Source organism: Scyliorhinus torazame, chromosome 6 (genome assembly GCF_047496885.1).
Source record: "Scyliorhinus torazame isolate Kashiwa2021f chromosome 6, sScyTor2.1, whole genome shotgun sequence".
Taxonomy (NCBI): domain Eukaryota; kingdom Metazoa; phylum Chordata; class Chondrichthyes; order Carcharhiniformes; family Scyliorhinidae; genus Scyliorhinus; species Scyliorhinus torazame.
Window position 1 is genome coordinate 125,126,764 of NC_092712.1, and position 24,753 is coordinate 125,151,516.

The window sequence follows — 24,753 nt, forward strand, 5'->3', positions numbered from 1 at the left end:
GGGACTTGTGGGAGGAAACCGGAGCACCCGGAGAAAACCCACACAGACACTGGGAGAGCGTGCAGACTCCACAGACAGTGACCCAAGTGGGAATTGAACCTGGGACCCATGCGTTGTGAAGCAACAGTGCCAACCATTGTGTTATCGTGCCGCAATTGGTGGGGTGTTCCCGATGGCCGCGCTAGCGAGATCGCGGCCTATATTTAACAACCACCTCTGAGATCCACATCACAGTTATCACCCCCAAGTGCAGAGATGCACACCCCGGTCGGCGACGTTAGTGGACGGGCTTCAGGGCCCAATCTGGTAAGCACCACACAATTGATGATGCACATCAGGTAAAGGCAGGAACATCCAAGGGCGTCAGCAGTCTGAGGTCTGCTGGATCCCAAGACTCTGCTGAGACTCACTGAAATGCCTAGCCTCTGGACAAGGTTATCCCAGAGCTGATCAGATGTTAGGACACGGCCGTGAGATTCGGGAGGAGTTGTCAGCAAAACCCAATTGGATGAGTCTTCAAGGCTACGGACGCAGGAAATGACACCGGCAATGCGTGGCACTGAGGCCAGCATTGCTAGGATAGTGACCCACTTGGATGTAGCAGTAGACCACAGAAGATGAAGATTGAGGATCACTAAGTTGGGCGGGGGGGGGGGGGAGCGGAGGAGCCTGCCTGCACCCCTGCCCCTGATGCCCTCTGGTCCCCCTGCCCCCGAGGTACATGGTCCGGGATCAAATGCCCCCGATGCGGACTCCATTCAGAAGATTGGTGTAATCATCACTCTCCTGCTGATGGACAAAGTCTGGTCCTATGAGAAGCAGGTGAGAGCAAGGGCCTCTCTGATCCTCCGGGCATGCCAGGCGCATGCCCCTGCCTGTACTCTATCCTCTGCGCCTCCCCCAGCCCCTCCTGGTCCTTAGTTTCCTCCTCAAGACAAGGTCTCATGGGACATGCCAGAAGCATGCCACTGCCTGTCCTTATCCTCTGGTTCCGGGCTCTTCATTCCCTCCTGGTCCATTTCCTCCTACCCAGACAAGGTCACATGTCGCCCTGCATGGAGGGCACAGTAGACCACTACAAAGCAGCAGGCCCTCTGGGGGTGTACTGCAGTGCACCACCGAGCGGTCCAGGCATCGGAACTCCATTTTGAGAAGTGCGATGACAGTACAAGTGGCAGTATGGCCTCCTAATATCGGATCTCTGCCTCTGTACTGGCATCATCAGCCAGAACCTGAGCGGGTGCAGTACCTCTTATCCCCCAAGAGTCAACCCATCATCTGGAGGTGGCCCTCTTGAGATTCAGGGGATCTTTGTAGGATTGGTCCAGCTGAAAGTTGATAAAGTCTGCTGCCCAGTCATACAAGGCATCTGTGACCACACATGTCCCCACCTGAGCCCTGCAATGACACAGTGGCATAAACATTCAGGGCTACGGTGACCTTTACTACCACTGGGAGCGAATGTCCTCCTTCACGGGGTACTATGTCTGCGAGGGTGTGGCACACTGCCTTTGTTGAGGCGCCAACTCTTCTAAAGAACAACCGTGAATGTCGACTTTGGGCTGTTGTTGCCATTCCCCTCTGGATTCCTCCTCGGCCTGATGGGCGGCTGGGTGTTCAGGGTGTGCCCCTCCCCTGGGCCTACGTTGACGCTGCTCTTGCTGCCTTCTCCAACGTCTGATGCTGTGTTGCAAACAGCACCTCGAGGGCATTCTCTGCCGGATCGACAATGCCAGCCATTCTGGTCTCCAAGGAATTGGAGAAGGAGAGAGACCGACGATTAATTAGAGCTTTCATCCTGGGACCCTCCATTTCCCCCAAACCTCCCCCATGCTTGTGTGTCCCGCCTTCTCGGAGTACCATCCAACGATCCACTAGTGCTGGAAAAGCTCACTCTGTCCATCCACCCAAGGTCAGAGTTGGAGCCCCTAGACCCCAGACCCCTGCTGGGTACATTAGGGAGGAAACGCTCAAGTGCCATCCCCTGATCCACACACTCCTCCCTGCCTATGCTCTCAAGGATATTCCCAGTGCTGAAGAGTGTTTGATTGTTGACTGCTGCCTCTGGTGCTGCCGCTTCTAGCATTCGGGTAAAGTTTCAAGGCTTTACGGTTTGATTGAAATGCAGTGCAATAATCTTGCCTGAGACATGGCACATATACCTACAGGAATGTACTTGTGAGCGGTGTAGTGCTCTCCCTACGCGCTGGCAATTCATTATTAACTATCGACTTCAGCTGTGAAGTTGGAGGCTGCTCACAGTCAAAGGAAGTTAAGTGACCTTCAGCATTTAACCAAAAACATGGCTCTGTCCTGGAAATGTTTGGTACGATAGACACTGTTATGGGTATCCACAATATTTAGAGATGGCTTAAAGCCTTGCAGACTAAAGTCCCCCACACCCTAAAGCAGCAGCTCCAGAGTCCTTGAGCTGCATGCCCAAAAATGGAAATGGCTACTCACCGCCTCAAATTCCCTCAGCAGCCATTTTGCCAGTGTCACGTTTTTAAAAAGGAGTACTAAATGATGCCCGAGTGATTTCCCGCTGGGGGGCTGTTACATTTCATTTCAATCTCATTTATTTTTTAAAAAATATATTTTATTCAAATTTTTTGGCCAAACAAAACAATACAAAGGTTTCCTTTTTACAACAATAAAACAGTATAAATAACAGTGGCCGTTTTTAACAAGTAAATAATATATATATATATATATATATATATATATAAACTAAATGGCAACTGCCATATCAAAAATAATAACTCTCCAAAAATAAAATCAAACAATCCAATATACATAGCCTAATACAAATATCTATACAAACCCCCCCCCCCCCCCCCCGGGTTGCTGCTGTTACCTTCCCGTTTCCTTTATCGTTCTGCGAGGTAGTCAATGAACGGTTGCCACTGCCTGGTGAGCCCTTGAGCCGAACCCCTTAGTGCGAACTTTATCCGTTCTAGTTTTATAAACCCTGCCATGTCATTTATCCAGGTCTCCACGCCCGGGGGTTTGGCTTCCTTCCACAAAAGCAATATCCTTCGCTGGGCTACTAGGGACGCAAAGGCCAAGACATCAGCCTCTTTCGCCTCCTGCACTCCCGGCTCTTCTGCAACCCCGAATATAGCCAACCCCCAGCCTGGCTCGACCCAGACCCCCACCACCTTCGAAAGCACCTTTGCCACCCCCACCCAGAACCCCTGCAGTGCCGGACATGACCAAAACATGTGGGTGTGGTTTGCTGGGCTTCTCGAGCATCTCCCACACCTATCCTCTACCCCGAAAAATTTACTGAGCCTTGCTCCGGTCATATGCGCCCTGTGTAAAACCTTGAATTGTATCAGGCTTAGCCTGGCGCACGAGGACGACGAGTTTACCCTACGTAGGGCATCAGCCCACAGCCCCTCCTCAATCTCTTCCCCCAGCTCTTCCCATTTCCCCTTCTGCTCATCCACCATGATCTCCCCCTCGTCCCTCATTTCCCTGTATATATCCGACACCCTACCATCCCCCACCCATGTCCCTGAGATCACTCTATCTTGAATCTCCTGCGTCGGGAGCTGCGGGAATTCCCTCACCTGCTGCCTCGCAAAAGCCCTCAGTTGCATGTATCGAAATTCATTCCCTTGGGGCAACCCATATTTTTCCGTCAGCGCTCCCAGACTCGCAAACGTCCCGTCTACGAACAGATCTCTCAGTTGCACAACCCCAGCTCTCTGCCATGCTCCAAATCCCCCATCCATTCTCCCCGGGACAAACCTATGGTTATTCCTTATCGGGGACTGCACCGAGGCTCCCGTCCTTCCCCTATGTCGTCTCCACTGCCCCCAAATTTTTAGTGTTGCCACCACCACTGGACTTGTGTATTTCTTCGGGGAGAACGGCAACGGCGCCGTCACCATTGCTTGTAGGCTGGTTCCTTTGCAGGACGCCATCTCCAATCTCTTCCACGCCGCTCCCTCCCCTTCTCCCATCCACTTACACACCATTGAGATATTGGCGGCCCAGTAGTATTCACTTAGGCTCGGTATTGCCAGCCCCCTCCTATCCCTGCTACGCTGCAAGAACCCCCTCCTTACTCTCGGGGTCTTCCCGGCCCAGACAAAACTCATGACACTTTTCTCAATTCTCTTGAAAAAAGCCTTCGTGACCATCACCGGAAGGCACTGAAACACAAAAAGGAATCTCGGGAGGACTACCATTTTGACCGCCTGCACCCTACCCACCAGTGACAGGGGCACCATGTCCCATCTCTTGAAATCCTCCTCCATCTGTTCCACCAATCTTGTTAAATTAAGCCTATGTAAGGTTCCCCAACTCCTGGCTATCTGAATCCTTAAGTACCGGAAATCTCTTGTTACTTTCCTCAGCGGTAAGTCATCTATTCCCCTTCTCTGCTCACCCGGATGCACCACAAACAACTCACTCTTCCCCATATTCAATTTGTACCCCGAAAATTCCCCAAACTCCCTGAGTGTCTGCATTATCTCCGGCATCCCCTCCACTGGGTCCGCAACATACAGCAATAAATCATCTGCATACAAGGATACCCGGTGCTCTTCTCCTCCCCTGAGTACTCTCCTCCACTTCCTGGAGCCCCTCAGTGCTATAGCCAGGGGCTCAATCGCCAATGCAAACAGTAACGGAGACAGGGGACACCCCTGCCTCGTCCCTCTATGAAGGCGGAAGTAGTCAGACCTCTGTCTGTTCATGACCACGCTCGCCACCGGGGCCCTATACAGCAGCTGTACCCATCCGATATACCCTTCTCCAAAACCAAATCTCCTCAGCACCTCCCACAGATATTCCCACTTCACTCTGTCGAATGCTTTCTCGGCGTCCATCGCCACGACTATCTCCGCCTCCCCCTCTGGTGGGGGCATCATCATTACCCCTAGCAACCTCCGTATGTTCGTGTTCAGCTGTCTCCCCTTAACGAACCCAGTTTGATCCTCATGGACCACCCCCGGGACACAGTCCTCTATCCTCGTCGCCATCACCTTAGCCAGGAGCTTAGCATCTACATTTAAAAGGGAAATGGGCCTGTAGGACCCACACTGCAGCGGGTCTTTTTCCTTCTTCAAAAGGAGTGATATCGTTGCCTCCGACATAGTCGGGGGCAGCTGCCCCCTTTCCCTGGCCTCATTAAAGGTTCTTGTCAAAAGCGGGGCCAGTAGGTCCATATACTTCCTGTAAAATTCCACCGGGAATCCGTCCGGTCCCGGGGCCTTCCCCGCCTGCATGCTCCCAATCCCTTTTACCACCTCCTCCATCTCAATCTGTGCTCCCAGTCCCGCCCTCTCTTGCTCCTCCACCTTAGGGAATTCCAGCTGATCCAGGAAATGCATCATTCCCTCCTTCCCTTCTGGGGGCTGAGCCTTATATAACCTCTCATAAAATGCCTTGAACACCCCGTTCACACTCTCCGCTCCCCGTTCCATCTCTCCCTCCTCATCTCTCACCCCACCTATCTCCCTCGCTGCTCCCCTCTTCCTCAATTGGTGGGCCAGTAGCCGACTCGCCTTCTCTCCATACTCATACTGTACACCCTGTGCCCTCCTCCACTGTGCCTCTGCCTTACCTGTGGTCAGCAGGTCAAATTCCACATGTAGCCTTTGTCTTTCCCTGTACAGTCCCTCCTCCGGTGCCTCCGCATATTGCCTGTCCACCCTCAAAAGTTCTTTCAGCAATCGCTCCCTTTCTTTACCCTCTTGCTTCCCTTTATGTGCCCTTATGGATATCAGTTCCCCTCTAACCACTGCCTTCAACGCTTCCCAGACCACTCCCACCTGAACCTCTCCATTGTCATTAAGCTCCAAGTACCTTTCGATGCACCCCCTCACCCTTAAACATACCCCCTCATCTGCCAATAAGCCCCTATCCATTCTCCAGAGTGTGTGCTGTTCATTTTCCTCTCCTAACTCCAGGTCTACCCGATGTGGGGCGTGGTCCGAAATGGCTATGGCCGTATATTCCGTCCCTGTCACCTTCGGAATCCGTGCCCTTCCCAAGACAAAAAAGTCTATCCGTGAGTATACTTTGTGAACATGGGAGAAAAATGAGAACTCCTTACTCCTAGGCCTAATAAATCTCCAGGGGTCTACCCCTCCCATCTGCTCCATGAAGTCCTTGAATACCCTGGCCGCTGCTGGCCTCCTCCCAGTCCTGGACCTCGACCGGTCCAGCCCTGGATCAAGCAGCGTATTGAAGTTTCCCCCCATTACCAACTTTCCCGCCTCCAGGTCCGGGATACGTCCCAACATACGCCTCATAAAATTTGCATCATCCCAGTTCGGGGCATATATGTTCACCAGAACCACTGCCTCCCCTTGCAATCTGCCACTCACCATCACATATCTACCCCCACTATCCACCACTATGGTCTTTGCCTCAAACAGTACCTGTTTCCCCACTAAAATAGCCACCCCCCTGTTCTTCGCATCTAAACCCGAATGAAACACCTGCCCCACCCATCCTTTACGTAGTCTGACTTGGTCTATCAGTTTCAGATGCGTCTCCTGCAACATAACCACATCTGCCTTTAATTTCTTTAGGTGTGCGAGTACCCGTGCCCTTTTAATCGGCCCGTTCAGCCCTCTCACGTTCCACGTGATCAGCCGGGTTGGGGGGCTCTTTACCCCCCCCCCCCTTGTCGACTAGCCATCCCCTTTTTTAACCCAGCTCCTCACCCGGTTCCCACGTACCCGTATATCCCCCCGACGGCGCCCTCCCGCCTCGACCACCCCATCCCATAACAGCTCCCCCTTCTCCTTAGCAGCAGCAACCCAGTTAACCCCCCCCCCCCCCCCGCTAGATCCCCCTCTAGCGTAGTTGCACCCCCAATGTTGCTCCCAGAAGTCAGCGAACTCTGGCTGACCTCGGCTTCCCCCCTTGTCCTCGGCCCCCACTGTGTGAGGCCTCCTTCCTATGTCCCTGTTCCCGCCATAATTACCATAACGCGGGAACAAAGCCTGCGTTTCCCACTCGGCCCCGCCCCTAATGGCCGGCGCCCACAGTTCCTCATACTCCCCACCCCCCCCCCCCCCCTCCCCCCCCAACATGGGGAAGAGAGAAAAGTTACAGGATCGCAAAACTAACAAATTGAAAAAAACATCCCCCCCCCCCCCTTTTTTTTCCCTCGCCCCACAAAATCACCCCACCACTTTGTCCCAAAAGTTCTTTCTCTCGCCAGACTATTCCAGCTTCTCGTCCACAATGAATGTCCACGCCTCGTCTGCCGTCTCAAAGTAGTGGTGCTTCCCTTGGTGTGTGACCCACAATCGCGCCGGTTGCAACATTCCAAACTGGACCTTCTTTTTGTGAAGCACCGCCTTAGCCTGATTGAAACTTGCCCTCCTTCTCGCCACCTCCGCACTCCAATCCTGGTATACGCGGATCACCGCGTTCTCCCACCTTCAGCTCCGAGTCTTCTTCGCCCATCTGAGGACCGTCTCTGTCATTATAGTGGAGAAACCTCACCACTATAGCTCGGGGTATTTCTCTAGCCTTCGGTCTTCGTGCCAGAACTCGATAAGCTCCCTCCACCTCCAAAGGGCCCTTCGGGGCCTCCGATCCCATTAGCGAGTGAAGCATCGTGCTCATGTATGTCCCGACGTCCGCCCCTTCTGCGCCTTCGGGAAGACCCAGAACCCTTAGATTCTTCCTCGAGTTATTCTCCAGTACTTCCAACCTTTCCACACACCTTTTGTGCTGTGCCTCGTGCGTCTCTGCCTTCACCACCAGGCCCTGTATTTCGTCTTCATTTTCAGCAGTCTTTGCCTTCACGACCCGAAGCTCCTGCTCTTGGGTCTTCTGCTCCTCCTTTAGCCCTTCAATCGCCTGTAATATCGGGGCCAACAGCTCCTCCTTCAACTCCTTTTTCAGCTCTTCCACACAGCGCCGCATGAACTCTTGTTGGTCCGGGCCCCATAACAAGCGGCCGCCTTCCGACGCGATCTTGCTTTGAGCTTGCCTTCCTTGCCGCTGCTCCAGAGGATCCTCCGCAATCCGGCCGCTATCCTCTCCCTTATCCGTGCGTGTCCGGGGGGGATTCCCTTCTGGTTTACGGCACAGTGTTTTTGGCCGTTTAAATTGCCGTTGGGGCTCCTATTAAGAGCCCAAAAGTCCGTTCCAACGGGAGCTGCCGAAACGTACGACTTAGCTGGTCATCGCCGCACCCGGAAGCTTCAATCTCATTTATGAGATCCATGCCATATTTGAATGTGATCCGGAACCCGCCATTGGGAGCGGGACGGTTAGATAGCAAATTTGCGTGAATCTCTATTTTGGCGCCTCCCGCTATTTCCCGGTGCACTCAAGTTCACGCCGGGTGCAATGTGGTGGTTAACTTGCGCCCAGTTATTAACTGGTTGCCTGAATTATGAATTCAGTGACTTGACTTATGCAGGTTTTGTGCGTGAATTCATGTTAAAAGTCAAATACAAATAATCTGACATAATATTCCTCAATTCTAAATTGTTGCATGACGCACCTTTTATGAATTTTTAAAGAAAATCTGTTATTGAGGCGTTTATATATTTACACATCAAACACAACCAGAAAACAAATCAAGCCAACATGGCTGCAAATAGTCAAATCAACTAAATACCTAACATCCTGCCTCCCGCTTTCCAACTCCCCTACTACCTCCTTTTATTTTTTTTTAACCCCCCCCAACCACTGCTGATATCTTAACTGTTCTCAAAGAAGTTGATGAATGACAAATCCCTCCACAGACCCTCTCGAGGCGAACTTTATCTTCAACCTAAGGAACTCTGCCAGATCACTCACCCACACACCCCATTTCGGCGGCTTAGTCCCTCCATTCCAATAAGATCCGTCTCCGGGCTACCAGGGAGACAAAGGCCAAGACATCGGCCTATCTTGCCCCCTGGATTCCCGGGTCTTCTGACACTCCAAAGATCGCCACTTCTAGACTCGGAGCCACCTTCACCTTCAAGACCTCTGACATAATGTCGGCAAACCCCTGCCAGAATCCCCCAAGCTTCGGACAGGCCCAAAACATGTGGACATGATTCTCGGACCCACCCGCGGTGCGCCCACACTTATCCTCCACCTCTTCAAACAAATCTGCTCATCCGGGCCACAGTCATATGTGCCCTGGGGGCCACCTTGAATTGAATAAGGACGAGGATGCATTCACTCTCCTCCGCGCCTCCTCCCACACCCCAGCCTCCACCTCCCTCCCCAACCTTTCCTCCCACTTCGCTACCCCTATCGGGGTTCCCTCCCAATCCATCAACACTGTATAAATTTCCGACACTTTACCCTCACCTACCCCTGTTTTTGACACTACCTTGTCCTGTAGCCCCTGGGGAGCCAGGTGAGGAAAGGACACTGGTCGCTGCCCAAACCAAGGTCCCCTCCAGCCTCAGGTGCTGCCGCCACTGTTCCCACACCCTCGGGGCCGCCACCACTACTGGGTCTGTGAAGTACCTGGCCGGCGAGAACAGTAAAAGCGCCATCAGCTGTGCTCCCAAACCTGAGACTTTACAAGAGGATGCCTCCATCCGCTCCTACACCAACCCCTCCCCCACCACCCACTTCTTAACCATGACTTATATTCGCTGCCCAATAGTAATTAAGCAAATTTGGAAGAGCTTGCTCTTCCCTGTATTCAATTTATATCCCGAGAACCGGACAAATTCCTCCAATATGCCCATAAACCCCCCCCCCTCCAAAACCTCCAACGGGTTTGATATTTAAAGCAGCAGATCGTCCGCGTTTAACGGGACTATGCTCCATCTCTTTCCCCCCTCTCCCCCCCCCCCCCCCCCCCCCCCCCCCCCCCCCCCCCGGCACGATCCCCTGCCAGTCCCTTGACACTCTTAGCAGCATAGCCAATGGCTCTATAGCCAACGCAAAGAGAATTGGGGAGAGTGGACATCCCTGACTCGTCCCTGATGCAACTGAAGTATTCTGCACTCACCTGGTTCATTTGCACACTCACTACTGGCACCCGGAAAGAGCCAGACCCAATCCACAAACCCAAACCGCCTCAGCACCTCCCACAAATAGTCCCCACTCAAACCCCTCCAAAAATCGCCTCATTCCGTCCCACCCCAACCAGGGGCTCCGACTCGTATGACTCTTTTTTAAAAAAAAAAGTCCCCGAACACTCCATTCACCCCCACCAGATCCAAGACCGTATTCTCCCCCTCCACCAGCCCCTCCCATATTCTTCACCTTTCCGATCTCCCTCGCCGCTTCCTGCTTCCTCAGTCAATGCACCAACATCCTACTTGCCTTTTCCTCATACTCAGACTGCCCTTTTAGCACTGCTCAATTACCCTACCACCTTACCCATGGATATCAGCCCAAACAAGTTTCTGTTGCTCCCACAGCAACCCAGCCTCCGGGGCCTCTGAATACCTCCTATCCACCTTCAAAATCTCCTCTACTAACCTCGCCATCTCTGCCCGCGCCGTCATATCTCTGTGCCTCCCCCACCCATGGTCGATCAACCATAGCCCATCATGGGCCAGCCTGCGTCCTGCAACCCCTCAGGCCTGTCCTCCGATGTCCACTGTCGCCGACCCCCCCCCCCCCCCCCCCCATAACACATTTCAAAAATCCCTCCCTTGCCAGCTGTCTCTTACCCCCCCCCCCACACACACAAAACAACAATCCCAACACTAACATGCTGCTCACCCCCCACTGCGCTTCCATGAACTTGCTCGCCCAGGTAGCATGGCAGCCCCCGCCCATGGTATCTAGCATCCTATCCTACCCCCCCCCCCCCCCCCCCCCCCCCCACACAGCCGATTCTCTATCTTCTGTCTTCTCTTCCACCCCCACCACGAGCACGAGCACTCTCTCCTGGTGCAAACAACCACATTCAAGGACCGAAAGAGAAAAGAGCAACCCCACAGAAGAACAAAGGACAATGGGCCCCAGAGAGAGAAAAAAGAACACCACCTCCCAAGTTCAATGTCCTCCTCCTCCTGCCAGTCCATCGTCTCTAACAAACGCCATCATTTCCTCTGGCATACCAAAATATTATTCCCGACCATTGTCGGTCTCCCAGAGGTGAGCCGGGCGCAGCATCCCACGCTTCACCCACTTCTTAAAGAGCCATGATGTGGAGATGCTGGCTGGGGTGAGCACCGTAGGAAGTCTTACAACACCAGGTTAAAGTCCAACAAGTTTGTTTCGAATCACTAGCTTTTGGACCACTGCTCCTTCCTCATTCACCTGAGGAAGGTGCAGTGCTCCGAAAGCTAGTGATTTGAAACAAACCTGTTGGACTTAACCTGGTGCTGTAAGACTTCTTACTGTTCTTAAAGAGGGCAGTCTTCACTTTGTTAAAGCCCGCTAACCTCTTAGCCAGTTCTCACACCCAGGTCCTGGTATACTCCAGGTTTGCTGCCCTCCCAGGTACACTGCCTCATCTGCCTGACCCACCTCTGGATCTGCTCCTTGTCCAAAAACCGTACCACCATCGCCCTCGGTGGCTCGATGCCTTGCGGCTTCCTCATCAGCACCCTTTGTACACGGTCCACCTCCAGGGGCCGTTCGAAGGCCCCCTCTCCCACCAACGCCTCCCAACATTTTGGCCCTATACGAGCCAGCGTCCGCTCCCTCAATGCCCTCTGGCAACCCCACGATCTTCCTGTTCTAGCTGGGAGCGGTTCTCCAGATCCTCCACCTCCTGAAGCCGCTACTGGATATCAAGCATCACCCCCATCTCGGCTGCCAACGAAGTAAGCTGCTCCTTGTGCTCCCCCACCGCCTCCTCCACCTTCTGGATCGCCTGGCTTTGAGATTAACCTCATCTCCACGTGGTCGATCTCCGCCTAAAGCGGATCCACCGTCCTCACCAGGTCTTCCAGAGACTCCTTCTCTTTCAAGAAGTCCACCAGCTGTTCCATAGACCACTGAGATGGTCGGGCCAGTCCCTTACCCTCCACCATCTTCCCCCGTGTCACAGGAAAGGTTTCTAGCTCCAACAGCTCTTTTCGCCTAAAACCATTTCTGGTCCACTAATCCATCCACCGGTGGAACAAATTCTTCCTCCATCACTCCTGCACCTTTTCTATTAAAACATCCACCCGTTAATCAGGGAAAAGGTCCACAAACCCCGCCACAAGTGGAAGCTATGAAATGTGTGACCAATCCCACCATGGCCGCCACCGGAAGTCATGTTTTTCAATTATTTTAGTTACATTTGTGCAGGACAATTGCTAACTGAGGAACCATATTTTTCCATAGACTTCTATCATTGAAATTTGCTTGGTTGTTGTGGATTCTCATATAATGGTCATACATTTTTAAGAGCTGTCCGTCTCGGAGTCCAACGCCTATACTTTTCCAGTTACTTTAGAAAACCAGTTGCATTCAAAATTGTTGCATTGCCTCCTGACAAATTTTGGACCAGGTTGTCTGATTTTCTTTTTCTTGTGCTGCCTGGAAATTTCTCCAACTTAAAATAAGCTCTTGGATTTCACATTATGGAGAAATTTTTAGTTTATTTTTGCGAGCAGCAAGGAAAAATGAGCACTGAGTTGCAGTTTGTTTTCTCTTCCATTTTCATGTCCAGTATTGGACTTTGTAAAGGTGACAACCCTAGCGTTAGATGTGAGTATCCTAAATTTAGATGATTGAGTTTAACTTAATTTGCAGTTTAGCAACTCTACTTTTTCTATTCTTTATATTGTAAGAATACTTCAGTGCAAAGAACTAAAGTTTATCTAACTTTGCCCCCATAATTAGCCTACCACAGGGACATACGTAAACTCCCCATACCCAGAAATGATTAATCCAGGAACTGTGTTTGTGCAGAGGGAATGTGATGCACAGCAAACTCCATCTTCGCCTCTAGATTCTGTGGAAAAGGTAATCAAGAATCTAATCTATAATGACCTTTTTGAAAACTGCCAGTTCTTCTCCGTATAAGAAGAATGCCAAAATTAGGTGGGGAATGTTGATGTATAATTTAAAATTGTATAGATGTTGGGGGATGAGGATGAAGGAGCTATTGTCTTTATTTCAATTTTCATATTACCTTTGCCTTATGATTCACCACCTCTGGCCTGAATCCTCCATTCATTTCATTCCACAAAAATCACAATCACCTTAGTTTGTCAAGAAAATGCTACTTATCTGCACTGCAGTGATTTCTGGTTTGGATTTGGTAAATATACTGTTTATTTTAGTAATTTAATAGTGGAATCTGTGTATCCAGTTTATCTGGATTTTCTTCCCGAATACAGTCTGTGGATCATGTTATTTCCTGTTTTTTTTAAACCGTTTTGTTCTTGGGATGTAGGTGACACTGGCAAAGCTGCATTAGTTCCCCAACCTTAGTTCCCTGAGGTTGGCCTTGTTGAATACTTGCAGTCTTTTTGGTGATGGTGCTACTGTGCTGGTAATAAGTAGGTAATTCCAGCACTATGATTCGATGAATAAGCTACACGTGATATACATTCAAGCCATGCGTGAAATGGAAGAGATAACAAATTAGACAGTACTGCTTTTGATCTCCTGTGGTAGAGGCTTTGCAAGGTAGGGACCGTTGAATTATGCTTGTCCGGTTGCTATTATACATCCTTTTTTCCATTTTGTTTCAAGATGTGGTTCATACTGAGGCTGAAGTTATTAACCATCCCTCATTATCCAAAGAAAGTAATGATGGGCCTCTGGAACCGTTCTAGCTATTGTGGCAATAATGGTTCTATCCTACTGTTGGGAAGCATATTCAAGTGTATTGACTTTGTAATGGTGGAGAACTTGGAGATTGTTTTCACACCACATTGCTGTTCCACTCTACATGGAGATGCAATGCTACCAAGTTGTTGCGACACATCATTTAGATTTTTTTTATTCATTCATGGAATATGTGCATGACTGGTAAGACCCAAATGTGTTATTGTCATGGGAGTGTCCCTTTAAGAAAGGTGTTTGTCTTATCACATGGCTTCAGTGATGTCATTGTGTGGGTTGAGCTGGGCTGTGGCTCTCAGCTGTTTTTGCTTTCGCTTTCCGTTTTGGCTGCTGTGGACTCAGACAGAGAACAGAAGTGTTTTGGCCTGTCTCTCTATTTTCATTTTAAATATCTGTTCCAGTAAAAAAAAAAACACTGATTTATAGCTACCTGCTGTTTTGGTAATTTAAAAGACATCGTTTACTTTCCGGAGGATTTTAAACCTTGTGAGACTGGGTTAGAATCTCCGAGAATACTAGGCAATCGTTTACATTACTGGGTAGATGCCAGTGCCATTATACTTGAGCAGATAGGATAAGAGTGTGACTCATTCTGATGTTTCGGATTTAAGCACAACAACCAGAGAGTTGTTAGGGGTCTTTGTGGTGTTAGTACTTCAGCTGCTTGCTAAAATCACAGAAACATAGATTTACATCACAGAAGGAGGCCAATTAGCCCATTGTGTCTGTGCTGGCTAAAGAAAAACCAACCAATCTCATCCCACCTTTGAACTTGATCTATGGCCCTGTAGGTTACAACACCTCCGAAGTGTCATTGGCTTAATTGAATTTGCTAGACCATAAAAATGGTAATTTTGAGAGGAGGCCAAATTAGGATCAATAGATTTGGTATTTTTTGCTCTAGAGGCAGCACGGTGGCGCAGTGGGTTAGCCCTGCTGCCTCACGGCGCCGAGGTCCCAGGTTCGATCCCGGCTCTGGGTCACTGTCCGTGTGAAGTTTGCACATTCTCCCCGTGTTTGCGTGGGTTTCGCCCCCACAACCCAAAGATGTGCAGGCTAGGTGGATTGGCATGCTAAATTGCTTCTTAATTGGGAAAAAAATGAATTGGGTACTCTAAATTTATTTTAAAAGATTTTTTTAAAAAATGTTTTGCTCTAGAAACTTGCAAACCCTTCAATCTTGTCTTTGCAGTCACATGCTGGGTTGAAAATGGTATTTTCATGGCAGTGTCGTCTCTTGGTTGCTTACCACCACTGTCAATTGGATTTGATAGGTCTGCCTAGTATGGCATTGATCATTGGCTTCTGAACTCCTTAGCTCTGTCTATGCTGTTCTCCTTTTAAATTTTAGAATCCAAGTAGTCTCTTGCAGTAACTTCACTAGGGTAGCCTCTTGCTTTCAGCTATGTCTAGTGTTGCTCCTGCCATGTTGTTCTACAAATTAATTGAACCAAGATTGGCCACTTGGCTTAATGGAAGAGAGGGCTATGCCAGGTTGTGCTGGAATAGAATTGTGGCTATAAATACGCAATTTGAATTTGCTGATCTGCTTTGGTCTTTCCAAATATGTCCTCACGATGAATGGAGACTTGCATTTCTTGAGGCCTATTAAAGTGGTCACTTCTCACTGCAATTGTGGATGGGCAACACTACATTGGTAGTTGGTGAGGATGAAGGCATGTAAATTGCTTCCTTATGTTGATCCTGTCACCATTTGCTAAAGGATCAAGTCTAGCACTTTGCCTTTTGGAGCTTGGTCAATGACTGCATAATCGAGTCACTGTTGTTGACATTGATGTTGCGATTATATGTGTGTGAGTGCTTCCCTCGGCTTCCTCCAAGCGATGTTTAAGATTGATGAATATTGAAGATTCTTTGAGGGGATGTGACGATCAACAAAATTTTTCTTTAACCTTGTTTAACCTGCACAGGTATGTCTTGTTGGCAGGAAAATACCATTCTGGAAATGTATAGGATAGCCACTGATATTATTTTACAAGTATGATTGTTGGATTCAACTTGTTGGATTATGATTGTTGACTAGTTCAGTTCTCCAAGTTGGGACAAGTATCTCCACATACACTAGGTTTAGAGTCTGCCATGTCACTTTTTTTATGATGGTATCACTTCAACCATAGTGAGGGCTTTCTTTTTAAGCCTCCTGGACTTCACTTTTTAAGGCTTCTTGGCATAAATACATTCAATGTTGCCTTCAGGTCAAGCACAGCTACTTCTATCCTCTGAGATTCATTCGTACCAGTGTCTGAAACAAGGAATGATGAAGTCTGAAGTTGATGCCCAGGTAGAATTTGGACTTGCTCAACGAGTAGGTGCTGCTGGTGACACTTTCATTACTGATGAGCCTGATCAAGGTTTAGAGTTTTTGGGTGGGCTAGATTAACCTCATCTTTGTATGAGCAAGTCAGCTGTGCAATTTTCCATATTGTTAGGCACTATGTGTTCGTGCTGCACTGCACTTGGCTCAGACAAGTGGGGGGGAAGTAGAGGGCAGCTAATTCTGATACTGGTCTATGCTGCTATAGCTGGAATGTTGTTGGGTCTGTAAGTAAGTGGAATTTTGATATCTTGATAAATATATACAACGGAACCTGATAAATCCTTCATTTCCTCTAACTCATGATTTATCTCCCAGCATAGATCTAAGGATGAGTGATGCTTCTGAACTGTACTGTATTTAACTTGGTTTAGATAGAAATGAATTCAATTCACTTATCTTTTGGTTAAGCTCTTAAGTGGTTGGATGAATAAACCCTTTGCTCCTTTTTTCATGATATGGTAACAAACTACAAGTGATACACTAACATTTATTGTTAATAAATCACAGCATTTGCTTCCAGGTTGGGTACATGCACACTAATAGGCAAATATAAGTATAAGTAGAGATATCCCAGTTGTGTAAAGATCATTCAAGGGCAGTTACTTAACAAACAATGAAGCAAAGGTTGTACAAGCAGTTCAGGTTGTACAAGCAGTTCAATGTATCACTAAATCCACACTGGATGCTGAGCATTAAACCATAGCATTGCAAAACAGATCAGAATTATAAATGCATGAAATTATTGATGCCTGACAAGTTAACAGCTTTGAACAACCAGTTAATTGAACAGATCAAGCCTGTGCATGATTAAGAATGTTTGGATCCTAGTGAAAGGCATGGTTAAGTCAACCTCTTCTTCCGTGGGATATGGGTGTGTCTTTTCATAGAATTCACAGTGCAGAAGGAGGCCATTCGGCCCATCGAGTCTGCACCGGCCCTCACAAAGAGCACCCTACTGAAGCCCATGTATCTACCCTATCCCTGTAACCCAGTAACCCCCACTTAACATTTTTCAGACACTAAGGGCAATTTAGCATGGCAAATCCACCTAACCTGCACATCTTTGGACTGTGGGAGGAAACCCACGCAGACACGGAGAACGTGCAGACTCTGCACAGACAGTGACCCACCCGGGAACCTAACCTGGGACCCTGGAGCTGTGAAGCAACTGTGCTTACCACTATGCTACTGTGCTGCCCACTAGAGTGTTGATAGTTCCATTTTAGTAGTAGGGTTATTATTTCCTGTAACGTGATCTTTTACTTTTTGTCCCAGTATATTGGACCTGTAAGTGCAGTTTTCTGGTTCTGGATTGTAAATATTCTTGAAGATCAACGACAATATAGTTGAACTAAGGGAAGCACTTGTATTCCAGTAAAGACAAAGGGAAACGGTGTGCTCTCTAGAACAGTGTTTTTCAAATTTTTTTTCCTTCGGGACCCACTTTAGCCAATCGGCCGACCTTTGCAACCTGCTACATTCGCTTACGTTTTAATGTGAAAGGGGAGCCTGCTGGTCCTCATGATCTCACTCCTCGGGTTCATAGGAGAGGACAATGCACATGGTGCAGCCAGTTCCTTTGTGCTGTCTTCTTTGTGAGAACGGAAAATCCAAGGACAATAGCAACAGAATGTTTTACTCAGCACTAGATACTCCTGGGAGATGCTACTCCCGAATGCTGACTGGGGTTTTGCCATGATTTTGGGTACAGCAGCGTGGTCTTTTCATTTGGAGTCAGCAAATAACAGTTGATAACTGACTCGGGTCTTGATCTCAAAAGGAATTTTTCACCCACCACTTCTCTTTCAAAATCTGAAACTTCTCCCCTCATTTGCCAGTACTTCCCTGCATATAACACAATGGGTTTTGCACCCTTACTTGCATTGGCACAATTGACAAAACCACATATTAAGAAATCCCCTTTATTCTGCTTTGTTCTCGAGTTAAGTTTCTTTGTAGGTTGTAACCAGAGACCCTGGAGTTATACTTGCAGTCAAAAGGTTTTTAAAATAATTTTTATAATGCGACCATCAATTCACTGAGAGACACGTTGAGAAGCAAACCGTAGTTTTAATCGGCTTGCAACTGAGCCTGCCTGTGACCTGTACAACAATGAATGCGGCTCTGCAGGTCAGCTGCCTATATACTTCCTGTAAGGGGTGGAGCCATGGGCGAGCCCGTACATGCCCCGACATATCCCCCAGTGGGTGAAGCCGTACAATGGCCCATAGGTGGAGCCCACAGGGTTAAACACAACGTAACACGATACCGCAGTAACATGATATCACAGTGCACTGGTGAATTAACAGTAGTTCCATTTACCACATTTTATTTGAGACATTTTCCATTATATACAGAGAGTAAAACAGCACCAGTAAACATCCTTCACGTACCATACTCCGATACCCATACCCCTCCTTCCTAGCCCACTCCCTCTGCCTGTTTTCTAACTATAGTAACTATAGAAATGTGGTCTTTGCCCCCCACTCCCACCCAGCTGACATTTTAGCACTCTTTAAACAACCTCCACCTCGAAGAACTCCTCATCTGCACCTCTAATAGTAAACTTTATCATCTCCAAGTGCAGAAACTCCGCCAAGTTGTTCATCCATACTGTTACTTTCAGGCCCGGGTCTCACTAACCTAACAATTTCTGCCTCTGGGCTATCAGGGAGGCAAAGGCCAACACGTCAGACTCTCTCTACCCACCTGAACCCCTGTTTCTTCTGGAACTGCAAATATTGCCATCCATGGGCTCTGAGCCACCTTCCCTCCCAGAATCTTTAATATAGTTCCTGCAAGACCTCCCAAAACCCCTCCAACTTCGAGCATGCCCAAAACATGTCGACATGGATTTACCAGTCTCCTTGTGCAACATCTACATCTACTCTTGGAAAGAACTGACTCAGCCATGACATGCCCTATATATCACATTGAACTGGTGAGGAGGATGAGTTTATCCTTTGTAGAGCTTCACTCCATAGCCTGACTTCTAAGCCCCCCCTTCCCCCAAACATTCTCCATCCAATGATAATTCAGCAGGCTCAGCAGCATCCACATTTAGCAGTCATATTGGGAGGTAGGATTAACATTCCGCTGAATCTTTATCCTTTTTAAAATAAACAAAATTTAAGCCCGAGATAATGAGTGGACCCAACCCCTGCCACCGAAAAATCCAGTAAATCCAAAAGCCGTCTCATGCTTCCATCGCCCACCAGAGGCTCCGAGCTGCAGAGGCTGTGGTAAAAGGCCTCAAATACCCTGTTTACCACCCGACTCGGTGAACACCTTATCCCAAATCTTTCATCTGACAAATCCCCCTCGCTGCCACCTCAACCGATGCACCAGCATCCTGCTGGCTTTTCCCCCATGTTCATACATCACCCCCTGACTCAACACAGCTGCCCCACCGCCTTCCTTGTAGACATCAGCTCAAACTCCGTCTGGAGCTTCTTCCTTTAATAGTGCCTCCTCTGGGGCTGCCGAGTGCCTCTGATCCACCTCCACAATTGCCTCCACTATTCTTTGCGATCACCTCCAGAATTGCCTCCACTATTCTTTGCAATCCCCTCCAAAATGGCCTCCACTACTCTTTGCCTTCGCAGGTGCTCCCCCTTATCCCTGTGCACACTGATCAAGATGAATTCCCCTCTGATCATCACCTTCAATAGCTTCCACACTATGGAGGCTACTGTGTTACCATGCCGCCCGCTTTTTGTATTCTCATTCCGTATAGCTCACCCCTATCGTTCCACAGATGCCCTCATCAGCTAACAGCCCCACATCTAGCCTCCATTGCAGCTACTGGGCACTCTCTTTTTCCACGCGTAGGTCCACCAGATGTGGTGCATGATCTGACACCACGATCGCCGAATACTTCCTCCCAAACACTCCCGCCAGTAACGTCTTGTACAAGACAAAAATCAATCCAGAATGCACCTTGTGAACATGCGGGGGGAAAACGAGAATTCCTTCGCCCTCCGCCTTCCAAACTGCTACGGATCCACCCCTCCCATCTGCTCCTTAAACCCCAGCCGGTCCTTCACCTTCTACATTGTCCAGTTTTGGGGCATATATATTCACCAGCACCAGAGTACTTTCCCTCCAACTCATCATCTCATACCTGCCCCCAGGATCTGCCATAATATTACCAGCTGAGAGAGCCATCCTTTACTAACCAGCACCGCTAGCCTTCATAATCTAACCCTGAATGGAACATCTGCCCCACCCCGCCTTACCTCAACCTAGTCTGATCCGTCACCTTTAAATGAGTCTATTCTATGACCGCACGTCTGCCTGCAAGCTCCTTAAGTGCACAAAGGCATGGGACCTCTTGATTGGCCTATTCAGTCCCCTAACGTTCCAGGTATCCGCCTGGTTGGAGGATTCAAGCCCCCCCCCCCACCCTGCCACTGTTTAATAAGCTCCTCCAGGCCCACATCCCGGGCCTCCACATGATGGTAGCTCTGTCTCTTGCTCTCGCACTGCGCTCTCGCTCTCTCTCTCGCACTGCGCTCTCGCTCTCTCTCTCGCACTGCGCTCTCGCTCTCTCTCGCACTGCGCTCTCGCTCTCTCTCGCACTGCGCTCTCGCTCTCTCTCGCACTGCGCTCTCGCTCTCTCTCGCACTGCGCTCTCTCGCTCTCTCTCGCACTGCGCTCTCGCTCTCTCTCGCACTGCGCTCTCGCTCACTCTCTCTCGCACTGCGCTCTCGCTCACTCTCTCTCGCACTGCGCTCTCGCTCACTCTCTCTCGCACTGCGCTCTCGCTCACTCTCTCTCGCACTGCGCTCTCGCTCACTCTCTCGCACTGCGCTCTCGCTCACTCTCTCTCGCACTGCGCTCTCGCTCACTCTCTCTCGCACTGCGCTCTCGCTCACTCTCTCTCGCACTGCGCTCTCGCTCACTCTCTCTCGCACTGCGCTCTCGCTCACTCTCTCTCGCACTGCGCTCTCGCTCACTCTCTCGCACTGCGCTCTCGCTCACTCTCTCTCGCACTGCGCTCTCGCTCACTCTCTCTCGCACTGCGCTCTCGCTCACTCTCTCTCGCACTGCGCTCTCGCTCTCTCTCTCGCACTGCGCTCTCGCTCTCTCTCTCGCACTGCGCTCTCGCTCTCTCTCTCGCACTGCGCTCTCGCTCTCTCTCTCGCACTGCGCTCTCGCTCTCTCTCTCGCACTGCGCTCTCGCTCTCTCTCTCGCACTGCGCTCTCGCTCTCTCTCTCGCACTGCGCTCTCGCTCTCTCTCTCGCACTGCGCTCTCGCTCTCTCTCTCGCACTCCGCTCTCGCTCTCTCTCTCGCACTCCGCTCTCGCTCTCTCTCTCGCACTGCGCTCTCGCTCTCTCTCTCGCACTCCGCTCTCGCTCTCTCTCTCGCACTCCGCTCTCGCTCTCTCTCTCGCACTCCGCTCTCGCTCTCTCTCTCGCACTCCGCTCTCGCGCTCTCTCTCGCACTCCGCTCTCGCGCTCTCTCTCTCGCACTCCGCTCTCGCTCGCTCTCGCACTGCGCTCTCGCGCTCTCTCGCCCTGCGCGCTCTCGCCCTGCGCGCTCTCGCCCTGCGCTCGCTCGCCCTGCGCTCTCTCGCCCTGCGCTCTCTCGCCCTGCGCTCTCTCGCCCTGCGCTCTCTCGCCCTGCGCTCTCTCGCCCTGCGCTCTCTCGCCCTGCGCTCTCTCGCCCTGCGCTCTCTCGCCCTGCGCTCTCTCGCCCTGCGCTCTCTCGCCCTGCGCTCTCTCGCCCTGCGCTCTCTCGCCCTGCGCTCTCGCGCCCTGCGCTCTCGCGCCCTGCGCTCTCGCGCCCTGCGCTCTCGCGCCCCTGCGCTCTCGCGCCCTGCGCTCTCGCTCTCGCTCTCGCTCTCTCTCGCACTGCGCTCTCGCTCTCGCTCTCTCTCGCACTGCGCTCTCGCTCTCTCTCGCACTGCGCTCTCTCTCTCTCTCGCACTGCGCTCTCGCTCTCGCTCTCTCTCGCACTGCGCTCTCGCTCTCTCTCGCACTGCGCTCTCGCTCTCTCTCGCACTGCGCTCTCGCTCTCTCTCGCACTGCGCTCTCGCTCTCTCTCGCACTGCGCTCTCGCTCTCTCTCGCACTGCGCTCTCGCTCTCTCTCGCACTGCGCTCTCGCTCTCTCTCGCACTGCGCTCTCGCTCTCTCTCGCACTGCGCTCTCGCTCTCTCTCGCACTGCGCTCTCGCTCTCTCTCGCACTGCGCTCTCGCTCTCTCTCGCACTGCGCTCTCGCGCTCTCTCTCGCACTGCGCTCTCGCGCTCTCTCTCGCACTGCGCTCTCGCGCTCTCTCTCCGCACTGCGCTCTCGCGCTCTCTCTCGCACTGCGCTCTCGCGCTCTCTCTCGCACTGCGCTCTCGCACTGCGCTCTCGCGCTCTCTCTCGCACTGCGCTCTCTCTCGCACTGCGCTCTCTCTCGCACTGCGCTCCCGCCTCCTCTCTCGCACTGCGCTCTCGCGCTCTCTCTCGCACTGCGCTCGTCGCGCTCTCTCTCGCACTGCGCTCTCTCTCGCACTGCGCTCTCGCTCTCTCTCGCACTGCGCTCCCGCTCTCTCTCGCACTGCGCTCTCTCTCGCACTGCGCTCTCTCTCGCACTGCGCTCTCGCTCGCACTGCGCTCTCGCTCGCACTGCGCTCTCGCTCGCACTGCGCTCTCGCTCGCACTGCGCTCTCGCTCGCACTGCGCTCTCGCTCGCACTGCGCTCTTCGCTCGCACTGCGCTCTCGCTCGCACTGCGCTCTCTGCTCGCTCGCACTGCGCTCTCGCTCGCACTGCGCTCTCGCTCGCACTGCGCTCTCTGCTCGCACTGCGCTCTCGCTCGCACTGCGCTCTTCGCTCGCACTGCGCTCTCGCTCGCACTGCGCTCTCTCTCGCACTGCGCTCTCTCTCGCACTGCGCTCTCTCTTGCACTGCGCTCTCTCTTGCACTGCGCTCTCTCTTGCACTGCGCTCTCTCTTGCACTGCGCTCTCTCTTGCACTGCGCTCTCTCTTGCACTGCGCTCTCTCTTGCACTGCGCTCTCTCTTGCACTGCGCTCTCTCTTGCACTGCGCTCTCTCTTGCACTGCGCTCTCTCTTGCACTGCGCTCTCTCTTGCACTGCGCTCCTCGCTTGCACTGCGCTCTCGCTTGCACTGCGCCCTCGCTTGCACTGCGCCCTCGCTTGCACTGCGCCCTCGCTTGCACTGCGCCCTCGCTTGCACTGCGCCCTCGCTTGCACTGCGCCCTCGCTTGCACTGCGCCCTCGCTTGCACTGCGCCCTCGCTTGCACTGCGCCCTCGCTTGCACTGCGCTCTCGCTTGCACTGCGCTCTCGCTTGCACTGCGCTCTCTCTCGCACTGCGCTCTCTCTCGCACTGCGCTCTCTCTCGCACTGCGCTCTCTCTCGCACTGCGCTCTCTCTCGCACTGCGCTCTCTCTCGCACTGCGCTCTCTCTCGCACTGCGCTCTCTCTCGCACTGCGCTCTCTCTCGCACTGCGCTCTCTCTCGCACTGCGCTCTCTCTCGCACTGCGCTCTCTCTCGCACTGCGCTCTCTCTCGCACTGCGCTCTCTCTCGCACTGCGCTCTCTCTCGCACTGCGCTCTCTCTCGCACTGCGCTCTCTCTCGCACTGCGCTCTCTCTCGCACTGCGCTCTCTCTCGCACTGCGCTCTCTCTCGCACTGCGCTCTCTCTCGCACTGCGCTCTCTCTCGCACTGCGCTCTCTCTCGCACTGCGCTCTCTCTCGCACTGCGCTCTCTCTCGCACTGCGCTCTCTCTCGCACTGCGCTCTCGCTCGCACTGCGCTCTCTCGCTCGCACTGCGCTCTCGCTCGCACTGCGCTCTCGCTCGCACTGCGCTCTCGCTCGCACTGCGCTCTCTCTCGCACTGCGCTCTCTCTCGCACTGCGCTCTCTCTCGCACTGCGCTCTCTCTCGCACTGCGCTCTCTCTCGCACTGCGCTCTCTCTCGCACTGCGCTCTCTCTCGCACTGCGCTCTCTCTCGCACTGCGCTCTCTCTCGCACTGCGCTCTCTCTCGCACTGCGCTCCTCTCTCGCACTGCGCTCTCTCTCGCACTGCGCTCTCTCTCGCACTGCGCTCTCTCTCGCACTGCGCTCTCTCTCGCACTGCGCTCTCTCTCGCACTGCGCTCTCTCTCGCACTGCGCTCTCTCTCTGCACTGCGCTCTCTCTTGCACTGCGCTCTCTCTTGCACTGCGCTCTCGCTTGCACTGCGCTCTCGCTTGCACTGCGCTCCTCGCTTGCACTGCGCCCTCGCTTGCACTGCGCCCTCGCTTGCACTGCGCTCTCGCTCTCGCACTGCGCTCTCGCTCGCACTGCGCTCTCTCCTCGCACTGCGCTCTCTCTCGCACTGCGCTCTCTCTCGCACTGCGCTCTCTCTCGCACTGCGCTCTCTCTCGCACTGCGCTCTCTCTCGCACTGCGCTCTCTCTCGCACTGCGCTCTCTCTCGCACTGCGCTCTCTCTCGCACTGCGCTCTCTCTCGCACTGCGCTCTCTCTCGCACTGCGCTCTCTCTCGCACTGCGCTCTCTCTCGCACTGCGCTCTCTCTCGCACTGCGCTCTCTCTCGCACTGCGCTCTCTCTCGCACTGCGCTCTCTCTCGCACTGCGCTCTCTCTCGCACTGCGCTCTCTCTCGCACTGCGCTCTCTCTCGCACTGCGCTCTCTCTCGCACTGCGCTCTCTCTCGCACTGCGCTCTCGCTCGCACTGCGCTCTCGCTCGCACTGCGCTCTCGCTCGCACTGCGCTC

The 24,753-nt window shown here is 52.0% G+C and overlaps 1 protein-coding gene across 1 annotated transcript in view; it reads left to right on the forward strand.

Moving 5' to 3' along the window:
- Positions 1 to 24,753, forward strand: part of dazl (deleted in azoospermia-like) — a 331,824-nt gene that overhangs the window by 223,729 nt on the left and 83,342 nt on the right. Inside the window, exon 10 of the mRNA XM_072510237.1 lies at positions 12,730 to 12,852. Within this exon, the coding sequence (XP_072366338.1) occupies positions 12,730 to 12,852 (123 nt within the window). The remainder of the gene's footprint in view (positions 1 to 12,729; positions 12,853 to 24,753) is intronic.